The sequence below is a fragment of the Sinocyclocheilus anshuiensis genome, unplaced genomic scaffold, assembly GCF_001515605.1.
Source record: "Sinocyclocheilus anshuiensis isolate Anshui unplaced genomic scaffold, SAMN03320099.WGS_v1.1 scaffold1540, whole genome shotgun sequence".
NCBI lineage: Eukaryota > Metazoa > Chordata > Actinopteri > Cypriniformes > Cyprinidae > Sinocyclocheilus > Sinocyclocheilus anshuiensis.
This window is the reverse complement of record NW_015558654.1, coordinates 590,317-605,562: the sequence shown is the minus strand read 5'-3', so window position 1 is coordinate 605,562 and position 15,246 is coordinate 590,317. Positions and strand designations below refer to the sequence as shown.

Genomic DNA, 15,246 nt, shown 5'->3' with positions numbered 1-15,246 from the left:
TTCCAGAAGTCATAGATCCTCTTCTGACTATTATTAATTCGTCATTGTCATTAGGATATGTCCCCAAAACCTTCATCAAAAAACCACAACTTGACCCCAAAGAACCCTTTTCTGTCCAATATACTAGAAAAGGTAGTATCCTCACAATGATATTCCTTCTTAGAGAAAAATGGTATCTGGATTTCCAGTCAGGATTTAGACCGTATCATAGTACTGAGACTGCTCTCATTAGAGTTACAAATGACCTGCTCTTATCATCTGATCGTGGTTGTATCGCTCTATTAGTGCTACTGGATCTTAGCACTGTGTTCGACACTATTGACCACAACATTCTTTTGAATAGATTAGAAAACGTTGCTGGCGTTAGTGGAAGTGCATTAGCATGGTTCAAATCGTACCTATCTGACCGCCATCAATTCATAGCAGTGAATGAAGAGGTGTCATATCGATCACAAGTGCAGTATGGAGTACCTCAAGGCTTAGTACTAGGGCCGTTACTTTTCACATTTTACATGTTACCCTTGGGAGATATCATCAGGAAACATGGTGTTAGGTTTTCACTGTTATGCTGATGATACCCAGCTCTATATTTCTTCGCGGCCCGGCAAAACATGCATAGTTGATATAAAAAACTAGATGACGAGTAATTTCTTACTGCTAAATTCTGAAAAAACAGAGGTGTTAATTATAGGACCTAAAAACTCTGCACGTAATAACCTAGAACACTGTCTAACACTTGATGACTGCTCTGTCAATTCTTCGTCATCAGTTAGGAAACTAGGTGTGCTATTTGATTGCAATCTTTCCTTTGAAAGCCACGTTTCTAGCATGTGTAAAACTGTTGCATATTTTCTATTTTGTTTTACTTGTAAGTTCTTGTTTGTTATTTTCCAGTTACCTGTGTAAGTTTTGTAGTCCTTTGTTATTTTATTATTGTCTGTATCCAGATCAGATGGTCACTGCAGTCACCCAGATCCAGTCCGTATCCAGTCCAGATGGTGGATCAGCACCTAGAGAGGACTTCTACAGCCCTGAATGTCTGCTGAGATCAGGACAACTAGATGAGCCACAGATACAGATCCCCACCCAGTAATAGTGTTCATCGTCTGTTTTATTACGTCTTAAATTGATTTTTCCGTACTGCTGGTTTGTCTGGTCAGAGGAGAACTGGCCCCCCGACCGAGCCTGGTTTCTCCCAAGGTTTTTTTTCTCCATTCTGTCACAGATGGAGTTTTGGTTCCTTGCCACTGTCGCCTCTGGCTTGCTTAGTTGGGGACACTTCATTTCCAGCGATATAGTTGACTTGATTGCACAGATACTATTTAAACTGAACTGAGCTGGATGATGACATCACTGAATTCAATGATGAACTGCCTTTAACTGAAAATTGAGTGTTTACTATTGTCATTTTGCATTATTGACACACTATTTTCCTAATTAATGCTGTACAGTTGCTTTGACACAATCTGTATTGTTAAAAGTGCTATATAAATAAAGGTGACTTAACTTGACTTTAGTCATTGTAGTAGTAATAACTGCCTGTTTTTGCAAAAAGAGTTTCATGGCCGGTAATAAATTCTTTTGGCCGGTAAATTTTCTTACATCACCGGCCATTGCCAGGTGTGGCAAAAAGTTTTAGGCCCTGAAAGCAAGCAACTGACTGGGTGGGCCTGACTGACAGGTGATCATTGATCATTGATCTTGTCATTGACCAAAAGCTGGTCCTAAACTGTGCCCCCCATTAGGAGCACAAGGGGCTGTATAATAAGTGTTTCGTTATAAATTGAAGAGCTTGTTTTGTTTTTTTCCTATGGAGGGCTTAGCTAATCAGGACAATTATTACTAATCATTTTTCTTTTTATTAAAAATTTAAATACAAATTCCTACACTATGTATCTAATTTGGCCAGAATTACGCCCGCCCCCCAGTCAGGCTGTGTCACACGGAATATTTGGCAACCCTGTAGATCGGCTCCAGTAGAAGTGAGCGCGCGGAGAGACGAGAACACAGAGCCCACTCAGGAAATGCTTTAGGAAACACATCTGAACGCGTTTTAGAAAACAGATTTATGACAATGTCGAAGGATCTTGTTGTCCAGTTTGGTGTGTTTTACGCCTTACTGTTCCCAGGAGTCTTTGGTTTTGGTGAGTATCATTTTGCTGAATCCTCTCGCGCTAACGGGTAGGGGGCATGCAAGTTTAGCGAGCATGTAAGTTTTTTACTGTGTGCTAATATTTAAAGGTTCCCCTTCATTTTTAGTGTTGTTGACTTCATTTGTAATGTAACAAAAAGTTCCTTCTCCATTTTTTGTTGTTAAATTAAATGTTAAAGAGGCTTTAATAGAATGGCAAACAAGGGTTTACATCACTATATTACAGAAATAATAGTAACCTAACAAAATTACCACAGTACTACAGCGTTTTTTGGGTGGTGAGTTCTTTGTTTTACTAAATACCATAATCAATAAACATGGTAATCATTCAATATCAGTGAATATAAAAATACTTAAATTAGCACCACAAAGTAATTTACAAAAGACATATATTTCTGCTTAAAAGTTCAAATATAATGTGAACAAGAAAGTAAAATTGACTAAAAGAATAATAAATAACAGGAGAGGAGATCAAATGCAATAAGAGAATTACGTTGACTGAGGTAGTTGCATTTTGAACTCTTGAGTTTGATAGAGCTCTTTGGTAATCCAGCCAAAATGTTAAACAATATTATTTCACAATTTTACCTGTATATTATCCTAAAGCTTCCACAACAACAAACAGATAAATAAGTAAAGAAAAAAGTAATAATACTCACTGAAGTTCACTATTGGCGCTTTTCCACTGCGTGGTACGACTCGGCTCGGTACGGCTCAGTACGGCACGGCACGGTTCGGCTCAGCACGGTTTGCATTTCCACTGCAGTTCAGTACCGCTTTAGAGTGGGCGGGATTATTCACATGTCGTTATAGTTGCGCCGCCTCTACTACCACAACTCCTAAAAAAAAAAATCCTTTTTCATTCCGCGTCGCCCCATCAAGCTCTCGCTGGATCCTTCCCACATTTATCACATCTTCCATTTTCATGCTTCCCTATTTTGTGTAAATTTAAATTTAAAGCTGAATGTCCAATCCTCATTCTTGTTATAATAACATCTTTCTTCCTACTCCCACATCTTATTCTCTCTTCACCTACACACCCCTGTATCTGGTAAAGATGCCTTCCTTTTATTCGGCTGTGCTGATTTAAATCTAGCGGTTCTTTTGTGTTTGTGTCGCAAGTTCAGTGACGCAGGTAGTGACGATTCTCTCCGGCCAATCCGTGATCAGCAGAGTTTACACGTCACGTTTTGGTAACGGTACGGTTCACTTGGAACCCCAACCGAAGTGGTACTAAAAAAAGTACCAGGTACCAGGTACTGTACCCAGTGGAAAACCCCCAAAAAGTGAACCGTACCGAGCCGTACTGTGCCGTACCATGCAGTGGAAAAGCGCCATATGATTAATGACTGAGGCACAAGATGGTGGCAGAAATGAGAGTGAGTTTGTGGTGAGCGGGCTGATATAAAGCATATTACAGAATATTAGGGCATATCTGACAGCTGAAAGCCATGACTGAGCAGTCAATATCAAGTATTCCAGAGAGCTGTGTGTTAAGCGATATGTGCTTCTGTTGCAAAAATGTATTTAATTGCCAAAGAACCGTCAATCTTAAGAAGCGATCCATCAGTCAAAAAGGTTGTTGTTACCATGAGAGTGCTAACTTCGGCAGGAGAGGTCCGTGAAGGCCGTCTGCATCATGAAACACTGAGGAGGATGTTACTGAGCCGGTGAGATCATCAGCTCAGGCTGGACACTGTTTTCTGTTTTTTTCTTTTCTTTTTCTTTGTCCCCCCAAATACTTTGGTTCATGGCTTATTCAGTAAGGTGATTTTCAGACAGAGTGTTCACGAAACAAGGTGGCTGGAAAAGTGGATGGTCAGTGTTGCTGTCTTTATGCAGTCCATCAGCACGCTAATCGATTTAAGAGCGTCTGCAAGAGAGAAAGTTTATCATCTGTCGGTAGTGGAGTCAGTGTTGGTTATCACATTGTTTCTATGTATAGTAAAGCATGTTTTATTTATGTTTACATATTATACAAGTTTTTTTTGGAATAAATAAAAGCAGGTAGTTTTATATGTCATTAACTTTATGCTTAACAGGCTACATTCCAATATGTATATGATAAAAACTGTAGTATGTCTATTTATTTATGTGTCTGAATCTAGAATGATCTGTTAGATATTATATAACTTAACAATGATGTTTTACCTGCAGGATCTTAATTTCTCTTGCTCTAATGGCAGATCATCACATGGCTTCCCACTCACTTTAGGTTTGACTTTAGCAGATGTCATATCTCTATTGAAGTCATTAGTGTCAGTTTGCTGCGTCTCTATAATGGATGAATGTTTGGGTCTAGATTTCTAATTCTTGTTCATATGGTCATACTTTATTTCCTTCTGTGTTTGCGTGTTAAACCTTCTCTCATTTCTCTTTCGCACTTTCACTTCCTTCCTGTTGTTCTTTTCATTCCTTCATGTCTTTCTCTTACGTTTTCTTTCTCTGTTCTTGTTGTGTTCAGCCAGCAATACATTGAAATGTTCTGGCCCAGTTTTGAGTTATTTAAGTACAGTATGTAGCCTTTGTTTTTATTTTCACACTTGTATCACAGTAAAACCACAGTTAGGTCTGATCTGAGCGGGTGTGAAAACGTCACTGATCACACGTGGTTACAGCTGCAAATCAGTGTGGCCTTAAACCTTGTTTTACAGTGTACATGGAGGTGTTACTCTGTCACTCTCGGGTTGAAATCTTAATCAATAATCAAACAAAGCAACAGTGTGTGTATAGGCATAGGCAGTCTTTAATAATCCCAACAGGGTAAATCCAACATAGAAGTAAGCACCACAACACATAGTAAAGACAAGCCCCGATAACCAAGAACTGAAACAGTGGAACTTTAACACATGAGCAAAAGAGGTGAAAAAGAGATGATTGACAGTACGCAGCTGAAACTAATGAGTATCCATAACCACGATGCTGACTGAAAACAAAGTTATATATATGAAGACTTCAAATGCAAAGCCCGTCAGGGCCATCTGAAATGTTCTTCTAAAATGAGCAGTTTTATCAGGCTCCTTATGTTCAGTTATTTCACTTTAATGGCAACAACCTATTCATTGCCAATAAAGTGAAATTACAGAGCCCAAACATACACTAAAAAATGATTGGGATTTTAACAGTAAAAGACTGTAAAAATGCTACAGTAAAAACCTGTTAACTGGTTAACAGTAAGTTTCCATACTATATTCGGTGAATAAATGTAATTACATTTAATGTAATTTTACAGTAAAATACTGTTAAAAATACGGTTTTTGGAAGTGAAAAAGAAAAAGTCATTGTATAATTTACAGTGACAAACTGTAAATTGACACTCCCAGAATTCCCTGCATGACACATCATATTTTATGTTTTTTGTTGAAATATGTTTTTTCTTAGTTTTTTTCTTATCAGTTGTGTAATCTTACATGTAAAGTTGTTAAATTGTTTATTGCATTATTTCAGTATCATGTGTGTCACCAGGATGGGGTTTAGTGTTTGTGTGAATGACACTGTGTATTTTATTGTGAATTTAAGTTAAGTCTGTAAAACCTAAAATGTTGCTACCATATTTTTTATGGTGAAGTTCTGGCAACTACAGCTGCCGGTATTTTACCGTAAATGTCACAGATTTTTTTTTACAGTGTAGGAGTCTGATAAAAACGCTAATTTTAGAAGAAAATTTCAGATGGCACTTATAGGCTTTTGCATTTGAAGTCTTCATATATACAGGTGCATCTCAACAAATTAGAATATCTTGAAAAAGTTGTTACTTATTTCAAAAAGTTAAACTTTCATAAATTCAAGGTTCACTACATGTAAAGTAAAACATTTCAAAAGTTTTTCTTGTTTTAATTTTAATAAGAGCTTACAGCTCATGAAAGTCAAAAATCCAGTATCTCAAAATATTAGAATATTTCCTAAGATCAATCAAAAAAAGGATTTGCAAAACATAAAAGCTCAAGTTCTTTAAAGTATGTTCATTTATGCACTCAATACTTGGTCGGGGCTCCTTTAACACAAACTCCAGCATCAGTGAGGTGTGAATGAAAGCGATCCGCCTGTAGTTCTGCTGAGGCGCTATTGAGCTTCAGCTCGGATCCACTGTTTCTCATCTTTCTCTTGAAAATGTCCCATAGATTCCAGATGGGCTTCAGGTCAGGCATGTTGGCTGGCCAATCAAGCACGGTAATATCATTGGAAGTGGTTTTGTCACTGTGGGCAGGTGCTAAAGTCCTGCTGGAAAAGGAAATCAGCATCTCCATGAAGCTTGTCAGCAGATGGAAGCACAAAGTGCTCCAAAATCTCCTGGTAGACGGCTGCATTAACTTTGGACTTGATAAAACACAATGGACCAACACCAGCAGACATATTACCTTTATACATCAAAACTAAACTGTTAATAAGCACTCTGTTAGCAGCACTAAACTTCCTCTTACAAGCAAAATGTGATTTCTGCTTTCTAAATTTCACTTCTCTACAACAAAATGTTCTCAAGCATATTTGCAAGTATTTTTTATTTTTTTATTTTTTTCATTGCTAATTTTTCCTCAAAGTTCCTATGCAGAAACTGCATTATGGGCTTTATGTGTTCATCGCTGTTTTTTGTGCTTGTGTGATGTAACATTTTACAATCTAACACCAATAACTAAAAATTCCTAGTTAGGGCCATTATTAAAGCTGTACAATCTTTGTGTCTGCTCTGATGGCTCCAGTGGCTTAATTTAAAAGGTTCATTTTGTTTTTCTTATTTCCCACAATTAGAGTAATCATAATCATAACTAACATAGACACCCAGTACATGCATAAAGTAAAAACCTTCGCCCATTGTTTTTTCCCCCTAATTTATTTAAATAATAATAATAATATATTGATATTAAAGCATTTTATGTGTCCCAAAGTAGCAATGCATGTCTATATTTTACGACATTAAATTTCATTAACATGGTTTTGAAATTATTCTCTGTTATGTGTGATAATGTAATGATAATGTTGTATGTAGTGATTCAGAGTGATCTATATACACACACACATAGACCCTAATCCACCACAAGTCTGAATTGCAGGCTGTTATGATGGTTGGTCATCCAAAATCACTTTAATTGTATTTATTTGTATGTATTTATCTAAGGTCTGTTTTTAAGTACAAATAGGTTAGTCTCAGATTGTACATTACCAATCAAGCAATCGAATAACACAAATGGAAGTATGACAATTACAGTTTTTTCCCTGCTGAAATATAAAAAATATATTTTATATTTGTTTTCCAATCTCATTTTAAACATTTATATTGGGATAATAAGATTCAGCTGTGTGTCCAAAATTCAGTGATCGCGTTTGAGCAAAACTCAAAATCTAGTCCAAGATTGTGACATCTCTGAAGATGACATCCATTTTAAGAATAACTCCGCATTTTATTGAAAGGATTCGTTGTTCTCATGAGCTTTGAGTTTGTATAACAGACTAAATAAACTGAATGTGAATCTAACTTTTTTTTGTCTACAGTTCCTTCTCCAACAAACGTCAGTGTTGTTTGTCACAACTTTGTGAATGTCCTCTTCTGGAACTACAGTAACCCAACTGAACAGCTGAAATTCAGTGTAATGGTCAAACCTTATGTTAGGTATGTGTGTGTCAAAAGCAGCTGATCAAGAAAAAAAAATACAATTTCAGAAAATGTGACATTACTTAATCACAATCACATTCCTTAATCTTTCTGTCCCATTTATCTCTAGTGCTTCCCAAACAGTTGACACCCCTCAGACGTACCTTGATATCAGCAGCTACAGCAGAGATGCGGATGACGATTACTTTGTGTTCGTGACGGCACATGATGGGCAAGAGAAATCAGAAAGCGTCTCCATTAGATTCACCTACAGCAAAGACTATTTTGATGAGAACACACATAAATATAAATGTAAGTTTTCTGAGTATAACTTAATCATATGGATACAGTAATACTGTTTATTACAGTGTTTGCAAGGCATTGTTGATGATGAAACAGTATTGATATTTCTCAGACATGTTAGGGCTTGCTTCCTATAAAACATTTGCAGTTTATTCAGCCCAAACCATTTAGTGTAGAGACTCAATTCAAACATTTAATTAGCCTTTCGTCCAAAGTATTCTTCAGTTTTTATGATTACGCGAGGGTCTGCGTACAGTGTGTGTGACGCAAATTTCATCACCCGATTTCTGTAACTGTGCTTACTGACCTGCGCATTGACTTGGTTTTGCACTAATCAGTTGACCGCTGTTTCATAGTAGAAAATGAAACTGAAGAGATGGAAAAACAACAAAAAAGCAGAGACTGCAACAACTACAGATGCACACATTGGCAAGCGATTGTGTGAGGGTGTTATAAGATAGCAGACACTTTAGTTTAAGGGTCTCGCCCCTATTTTGATAGCTCCGCCCCACACATACGTACGCAACCCAGGCAACGATTAGTTCTGTGCAGAGCCGTTGAGAAACAACGAAAATAAACTGAATTGAGAAACTTTCTCAACGGCTCTGGTTCTGTGAAACAAAGCAAAACTGCTGCTGTGTTCTATTTATGACATATTAACACAAATTTCAAATGATTTTCAATGGTTGCTTTGTCGCGTCCAGTGTACCAGACAGACTAGACAGACAGACAACAACTAGCTGTTGCGGCGCAGACACGGTGTTACTCACCTATCGAGAAGAAACAAAGCAACCTCGGCGTCCGATCGCAGGCCTTCCGTTCCTTGAGTTCTCTCCAGCGCTGGAAAGCTGATCTGATATTTACACGGGTCCTACTTCTTGCCTTATTGCCTTAAGCCTTCTTTTGTTCCGCAGACGTTTTCCTCTTTTGTTTTTTATCCGCCATCTTTATCTTTCTGTCGCTCGGCTCGGCTAATGTCCATCCTGTGCTGTGCACTGAACGCTCTCTCCTCCACATCATGAGTAGACACGCCCCTTACTGCTGATTGGCTACAAGTTCGGCCCGAATCAGTTTTCTAAAGCGTTTTTGAAAAATCGCTTACCCCACCTTTAAAAGAGTACAAAGAGATTTTTATCGCTCACAGCTTCTGGAGAAACATAGCGCAGACACTGGACAAGGATGGAACAACAACAACAACAAAATAGCAGAGACTGCAGCAACAACTGATGCTTGAGGGGGTTATGAGATGGTGGCAGCTGTAGTTTACAGGAATACAAAGATATTTTTATTGCTCATAACGTCTGGAGAAAAATAGAGCAGACGCTGGACAAAGATGAAGCTTTCTAGAGCACATCTACTGCCTGTGTTCGTGCATGCTATCAAATGGAGTATACTTTGAAAGGCTATGTGTTACACGTTAGCGTACAAATACAAAAACCAAGTATACTCAGGGCTAATACAGCAGCATTTCAATTAGCCAGAACCAAAGCCTAAAAGAAAATGAACTTCACTAAATCTTCAACTCTCATTCTGCTGCCTTGCAAGCACTGTTGCTCTTTCCTTCAGGAAATGCAAATCTATTTGGATATTTGAATTTTAGTGTTGGAATTAATTTGCTTTAGTCTCAGGTGACTTTATTTTTATTTTATTTTTATTTTTTTTCTTGTTATTTTGACTTTCTTAATGTAATATCGGCTTTTGCTTTTTTCAGGCTCTTTGGACTTTCCAGCTGTAAATACATCTGTCCACAAAGATGTGATTGAAGTGTCCTTTCAGCACATTTTCTTGCTTCATAAGCAAGACATACTGAATGAAGAATTTAAGTACACAATCACACATGATGAGGTTGGAAAAGCAGTCGCACAGACTCCTCCATGTCCTTATTCAAATGTTAGTCATGTTAGGATGTTGAACTGTTAAAATCACTCTGTTCTTTTCTCCTTCCACAGCAAAAGGTTTTATACTCATGTTTTGTGGAGGAGGAGCTGTGCACTGCAGAAATCCACCTGAACCAAAGCGTTGCTGGACAGTGTGTTAGGCTGAAGCTTGAAGGGATGATTGCTGGTATTCCTTCATATACCTACAGAAACATTTGTGTCCCTCAGCAGACGCCTGAGACCGGTAAAACCATTATCAGTTGTCTTAATAATCATCTTAATTTTTCTTATCATGCTATTAAGTGAAGGCAGTGTGTGAGAACGTCTCAGGTTACGTATGTAACCATGGTTCCCTGAGAAGGGAACGAGACACTGCGTCCTCTAGAGGTCGCTATGGGGAACACCTTCAGTGTGACCGGTGTCTGAAGCACATATCTAAAAATGACAATGACATTGGCCGGCGACAGCCTATGACGTCATTATCCTGCGCAATCACAGTATAAAAGGGCGCCGGGATAACACGCCATCCACTTCTTCGTCTGAAGCTTGCGTCCGCAGCATAGCAAGGAAACTAGAGGACGCGGTGTCTCGTTCCCTCTCAGGGAACCATGGTTACATACGTAACCTGAGACGTTCCCTTTCGAGGGAACTTCGAACTGCGTCCTCTAGAGGTCGCTATGGGGAACGGTAAACCCATGCCACCATGCTGAGGGGAGTGCATGCCAAACCACAGGCGAGCACTAAGTACCAACTCTACCAAAGCTTTAAGGGAGTTGCCCCTTGGACGGTTAGACGGCTGTCAGTGACATTATCCCCTACGGCCAAAAGCCTAAGCTACATACCCCATAAACTTACCTGTTAGGGCCAGGACTCAAGGCTTGAACTCCCGGGCCCGGGGTAGAGCTCAAGGCTTGGAATCAGGAAGAGATTCCTTTAAGGGGATACGACCAAGTGCCTAGAATCGTAACTAGGTCTTGGCCTGTCACCCAGGGGGCTACTGCCTGCTCTGCATGAGCTTGCTAAAGGAACTGTCTCAATAGACCCCTAGTAGCAACACCCTGTTAAAGTAGGTATCCTGAGGATACATAGGTAGAGTGGTGCCCAAGGTGGAACCGGGGCCTAACCGACTCAAAGAAAGGGCACGAAGCCACCGCACGTATCCCCTACCATACAGGATTTTAGAAAGAACGCAAAATGCTTGATGTGCGAACTTACCACAGCATGGATTTTAGGAAGAGCACAGGGTCTTCTCCTGCGCACTTACCATAACATGGATTTTAAAGATACCGTTCTAAGGGGCCCTCGTGGCACTCTGAAGGAGCAGTCCATAGATGGAAATGGCGCATCCCAAGAACAATACGTCTGAGAAGTCACCAACTCATCCTCATGGTATAATGCTGAATGGCTAGCAGTAAGTTACCTAGCTGAGGGAGCATAACACCCAGCTCTCAGCCGTGAGGGGGCTTGACCTACAGCATGTTCGTTAGAAATCCTGAAGGGTAAGCGTACTGCAAGCTTAGCCAAAAACTCAGCGCATCAGGGAGGCAGAGGAAGGGACTAGTTCGCCTGATGTTGCTGGTTCCAGGTGCTCTGGGAAAACAGAGAACTCAACTCTCCACGTGAGAGGAGAACTCCGAATTCAGAAAAGGGGTAGCGTGCTCATAGGCAACCCTCTGATAGAGGGGAGCACTGATAAACACCACCACGAGAACAGCCCATGAGAGAAATCGAACCCTCGGAAGAAAGCACCATGCTCATAAATAACCCTCTACAGTGAGGGGAGCGATGCTTTAAAAACGTATCAACAGAGACACACTAGTTGAGTGGAGCCCAAGGCGAGTACTGGGGCCTAAGCCAACTCAGAGAAAGGGAACGAGGCTGACAACGCGTAACCCAGACGCGCAGCATGCATTCAGCTCCCGCGGGAGCTAAACACGCTCCACCCAACCGCTAGATTACCTCGGAAATCAAGCGCAAATGAAAAACCGCTGCCACGAATGTATCGCTATTCCCGCGAGAGGCGAACGCACTCATGCAAACGCTATCTACTCGGAAATCAAGCGCGAACGAAAACTGCTGCCGCGAATGCATCGCTATTCCCGTGAGAGGCGAACGCACTCATGCAAACGTTATCTACAAACTCGGGTAAATGGTGAAATACTCACATCCCCCTCAGTAGTCCCGCGAATGCATCACGATGAGCACAAGCCGCCTCCTTGTGAGACGAGCGCGTTCAATTCATGCTTATCCCTCACAACAAATAAGCAATGAATGAAGAGCGCATCCAACTCCCTCGAGAGCTGAACGCGCTTGCTCTTCACCACACACACACAGCACGCGAGCCGTGTGAAACTGCAGGTATCAGAGCAAAACCTCTGGCGAGAAACATGCACTCCTAGTCGTGTTTAGCTTAACGCTAACATAAGCAAACGGTCAGTGAAGACGAAGAAGAGGATGACGTGTTATCCCGGCGCCCTTTTATACTGCGATCGCGCAGGATAATGACGTCATAGGCTGTCGCCGGCCAATGTTATTGTCGTTTTTAGATATGTGTTCAGACACCGGTCACACTGAATGTGTTCCCCATAGCGACTTATGCTACATAACCTTTCATCAGTCTGAGTGAGCATTTAAGTTCAAACTTGTGAAGAACAGTTTTTAAAGTATTGGAGTGTGTCTTTGAATATTTATCTGTGACATTTTAATTGCTGCTTTTGCAAAACTTGGGTAGGGATTTTATCAAGTAGGACACATTTCTGGAACTTATTTGAACATTTATGGAGGACATTTTTAAATTTCTCTTTACAATGTTGAGTATTGTTGATGCATAACTCACTTAAGGCTTAGTGTGGCCCAGATAATGTATATTTATGGTTTATTTGGTTCATTGTTAGCTAAAATGTGGCTGTATAGTGACCTGCTTGTGGACCACTGCCAAAATGCCACCATTCCATGCAGCATGTGGGCCACATGAGGAATGTGGGGAAGACCAAGGTTGGAATAAAAATCAACTGTGGCCCACATTAGGACCAGTTTTGGTTTATTTGATTGGCTTACATGCAGCAATGCTAAGGCTTGCTTGAGGCCCAAATCTGGCAAATAGAACTGGACTGCCCAAATGCCATTATTCCACGCAGTATGTGGGCTGGAGCAAGGTGTTGGATCTGGGCCGGACCTGGGCCAGAATTCAAATAAATGTGGCCCAGATTTGGGACAATTCTATTGTATTTTATGTATTTATTGTCATGGCTGACATGCGGCCTTCCTATGGCTTGCTTGTGGCCCAAATTTGGCAAACAATAGTGATCCACCCAAATGCCATCATTATAAACAGTATGTGGGCCGGAGCGAGGTGTTAGATCTGGGCCAGAATTAAAATCAATGTAGCCCAGATTTGGGCCAGTTCTGCTTTATTTGGTTTATTCATGGCTGACATTGGGCCTTCTTTTGGCTTGCTTGTGGCCCAAATTTGGCAAACAGGAGTGGACCGCCCAATTGCTATCATTCCACGCGGAATGTGGGCCAGATGAAAGTGTCAGGTGTGGGCCTGATCTGGGCCTCAGGAATTTTGCTGTCTGGGTCTCTATTAAGAAGGGAATGCAATCCAATAATACACTGTAACAAACTTGTTGCAACAAGCCAATCCAAGGCAGTGGCTAAAGCAAGAGAAATGTTGCTAAAAACATTTTTAATTCCTAAATATTTTTCTGAACTTTATCTTTACCTTAAATAAAGTCATTGTTATTTGTGAGTACTAGAGTAGACACTTCATTGAATTGTTCTTGACTTTTCTGTAGACAAAACGGGAATAATTGCAGCTTTGCTAGGCGGAGGGACCATTGTGCTCTTCATTATCATGGGCTTTGTGTGGCTGCTTTGGAGGAAATGGTCCAAAATCCCCAAAATGCCTCAAGGTTTGGTATGTGTCTTTAAGTCCTTTCACTTTGTGTTTTTTTTCTTCATAATTCTAGAACTGTTCCTTTGTTATTCAGCAGTGTTTTGTATTTGTGATGTGTCTGGTGATCTGCTGTTGTTGACTCATTAGCAATACCATTTGCTCCTTTCCACATGCAGTGGTGCGTTATCTCCAGGCAATCTCATACAATGCTTGTTTCCCAACCTGAGCCGACAGACATTTGTCCAGTGACATCACAGGGACCCCCCAGTTCCCCGAATGAGGAAGACGGCAAAACAGTCTCAACACTTGATGACACCGTAGTGGATCTAACTGAGGTTTCTGAAGAGGACATGGATTGTGAAGACTCTGAAGGCTTTGGCAGGTCGTCTGACTATGACAGTCCCAAATTCCTGCAGGAGATGAATCCGGGGGACAGTACTGAGGGATACGGCCCTCGACCACCAGTGCTTTAGGTCTGAACATGTGTAAGAATGACACTGGAAGGTTTTTCCATTTCTTGTGAAAAGACAGACGGCTTGTTCACACCAAGTCATTGTAATCATTTTTTGGTCCATTAACAATTTCACACATTGATCAGTAGGCTTGTGTTGTGTGCGCAGAGACAAAACTACATTAAAATCAAAGCTGTGTACAATGCAGGCAGTGACGTCTGGTTCTCACAGTGCCATGGTGAGTTTCCCCACTAACCTAAAAACAACAAAAGAGCAGGTAATAATATTAAGGGCATCTACACAGTACACTGTAAGAAAAAATATATTTCCTGTACACTGAGCAGTATTTTTACAGGCTTTTCTTAGAGTGGAGTGATTGTGCCACTTTAGAAAGTTATGTGAATCAATTGATGTGAAATGTGAAATTTATGTGAAAATGATCAGTTTTACTGAAACGCACTCTGATGTAGGCATCCGTTAACCAATGAGAATTTCAGCTGCTGTAACTTTCACATTGGAGAACTTTGCCAAGCTGAATATATCACTTGATTATGTCATATGCACACTTCTAGGCAGTGGTCTATTGTTACATTTGTAAAGTGTTCGCTGTGATAACACCATACTTGTCTGTCTACTGAAAGCTACTGTTAATATCTGCCAAACACTTTTCTGTAATTGTACATTTCTCTGGCTGAAAAAAATACATTGTAGGTTAGGGTACATAAATACAAAACAGTACAGCATTACTCTGAATGCCTCACGAGCAAGCATTTCATAATATAGTCGTGATGTTACTACTTAGTGTTTAGAAAAATGCCAAGATCTTAGTTCAAGGGGGAAATTATGTGGCAAGACATTAATGTGCCTTTTTTTTTTTTTTTTACTTAATGCACTTTTATTAAAACGTTTATATTTTTGCTAAAATTCTTCTAATCTTAAAGATGTATGCTCTTTGAAAAAAGAAGCAAATTTGCACT

The 15,246-nt window shown here is 40.1% G+C and overlaps 1 protein-coding gene across 1 annotated transcript; it reads left to right on the top strand.

The window, feature by feature from the left end:
• Positions 1 to 2,004: 2,004 nt before the first annotated feature.
• Positions 2,005 to 14,474, top strand: ifngr1lb2 (interferon gamma receptor 1-like b2). The gene is made up of 7 exons (NM_001360905.1): positions 2,005 to 2,144; positions 7,640 to 7,757; positions 7,870 to 8,051; positions 9,754 to 9,887; positions 9,992 to 10,163; positions 13,717 to 13,838; positions 13,994 to 14,474. The coding sequence occupies exons 1-7, from the start codon at positions 2,069 to 2,071 to the stop codon at positions 14,288 to 14,290; spliced, it is 1,101 nt and encodes a 366-aa protein (NP_001347834.1). The 5' UTR covers positions 2,005 to 2,068; the 3' UTR covers positions 14,291 to 14,474.
• Positions 14,475 to 15,246: the final 772 nt, after the last annotated feature.

Coding starts and splice junctions, on each gene's coding strand:
- ifngr1lb2 (NM_001360905.1), top strand. CDS start 2,069: ATGACAATGTCGAAGGATCTTGTTGTCCAGTTTGGTGTGTTTTACGCC. Junction 7,758..7,869: donor ATGGTCAAACCTTATGTTAG/GTATGTGTGTGT, acceptor ATTTATCTCTAG/TGCTTCCCAAACAGTTGACA. Junction 13,839..13,993: donor CCAAAATGCCTCAAGGTTTG/GTATGTGTCTTT, acceptor TTCCACATGCAG/TGGTGCGTTATCTCCAGGCA.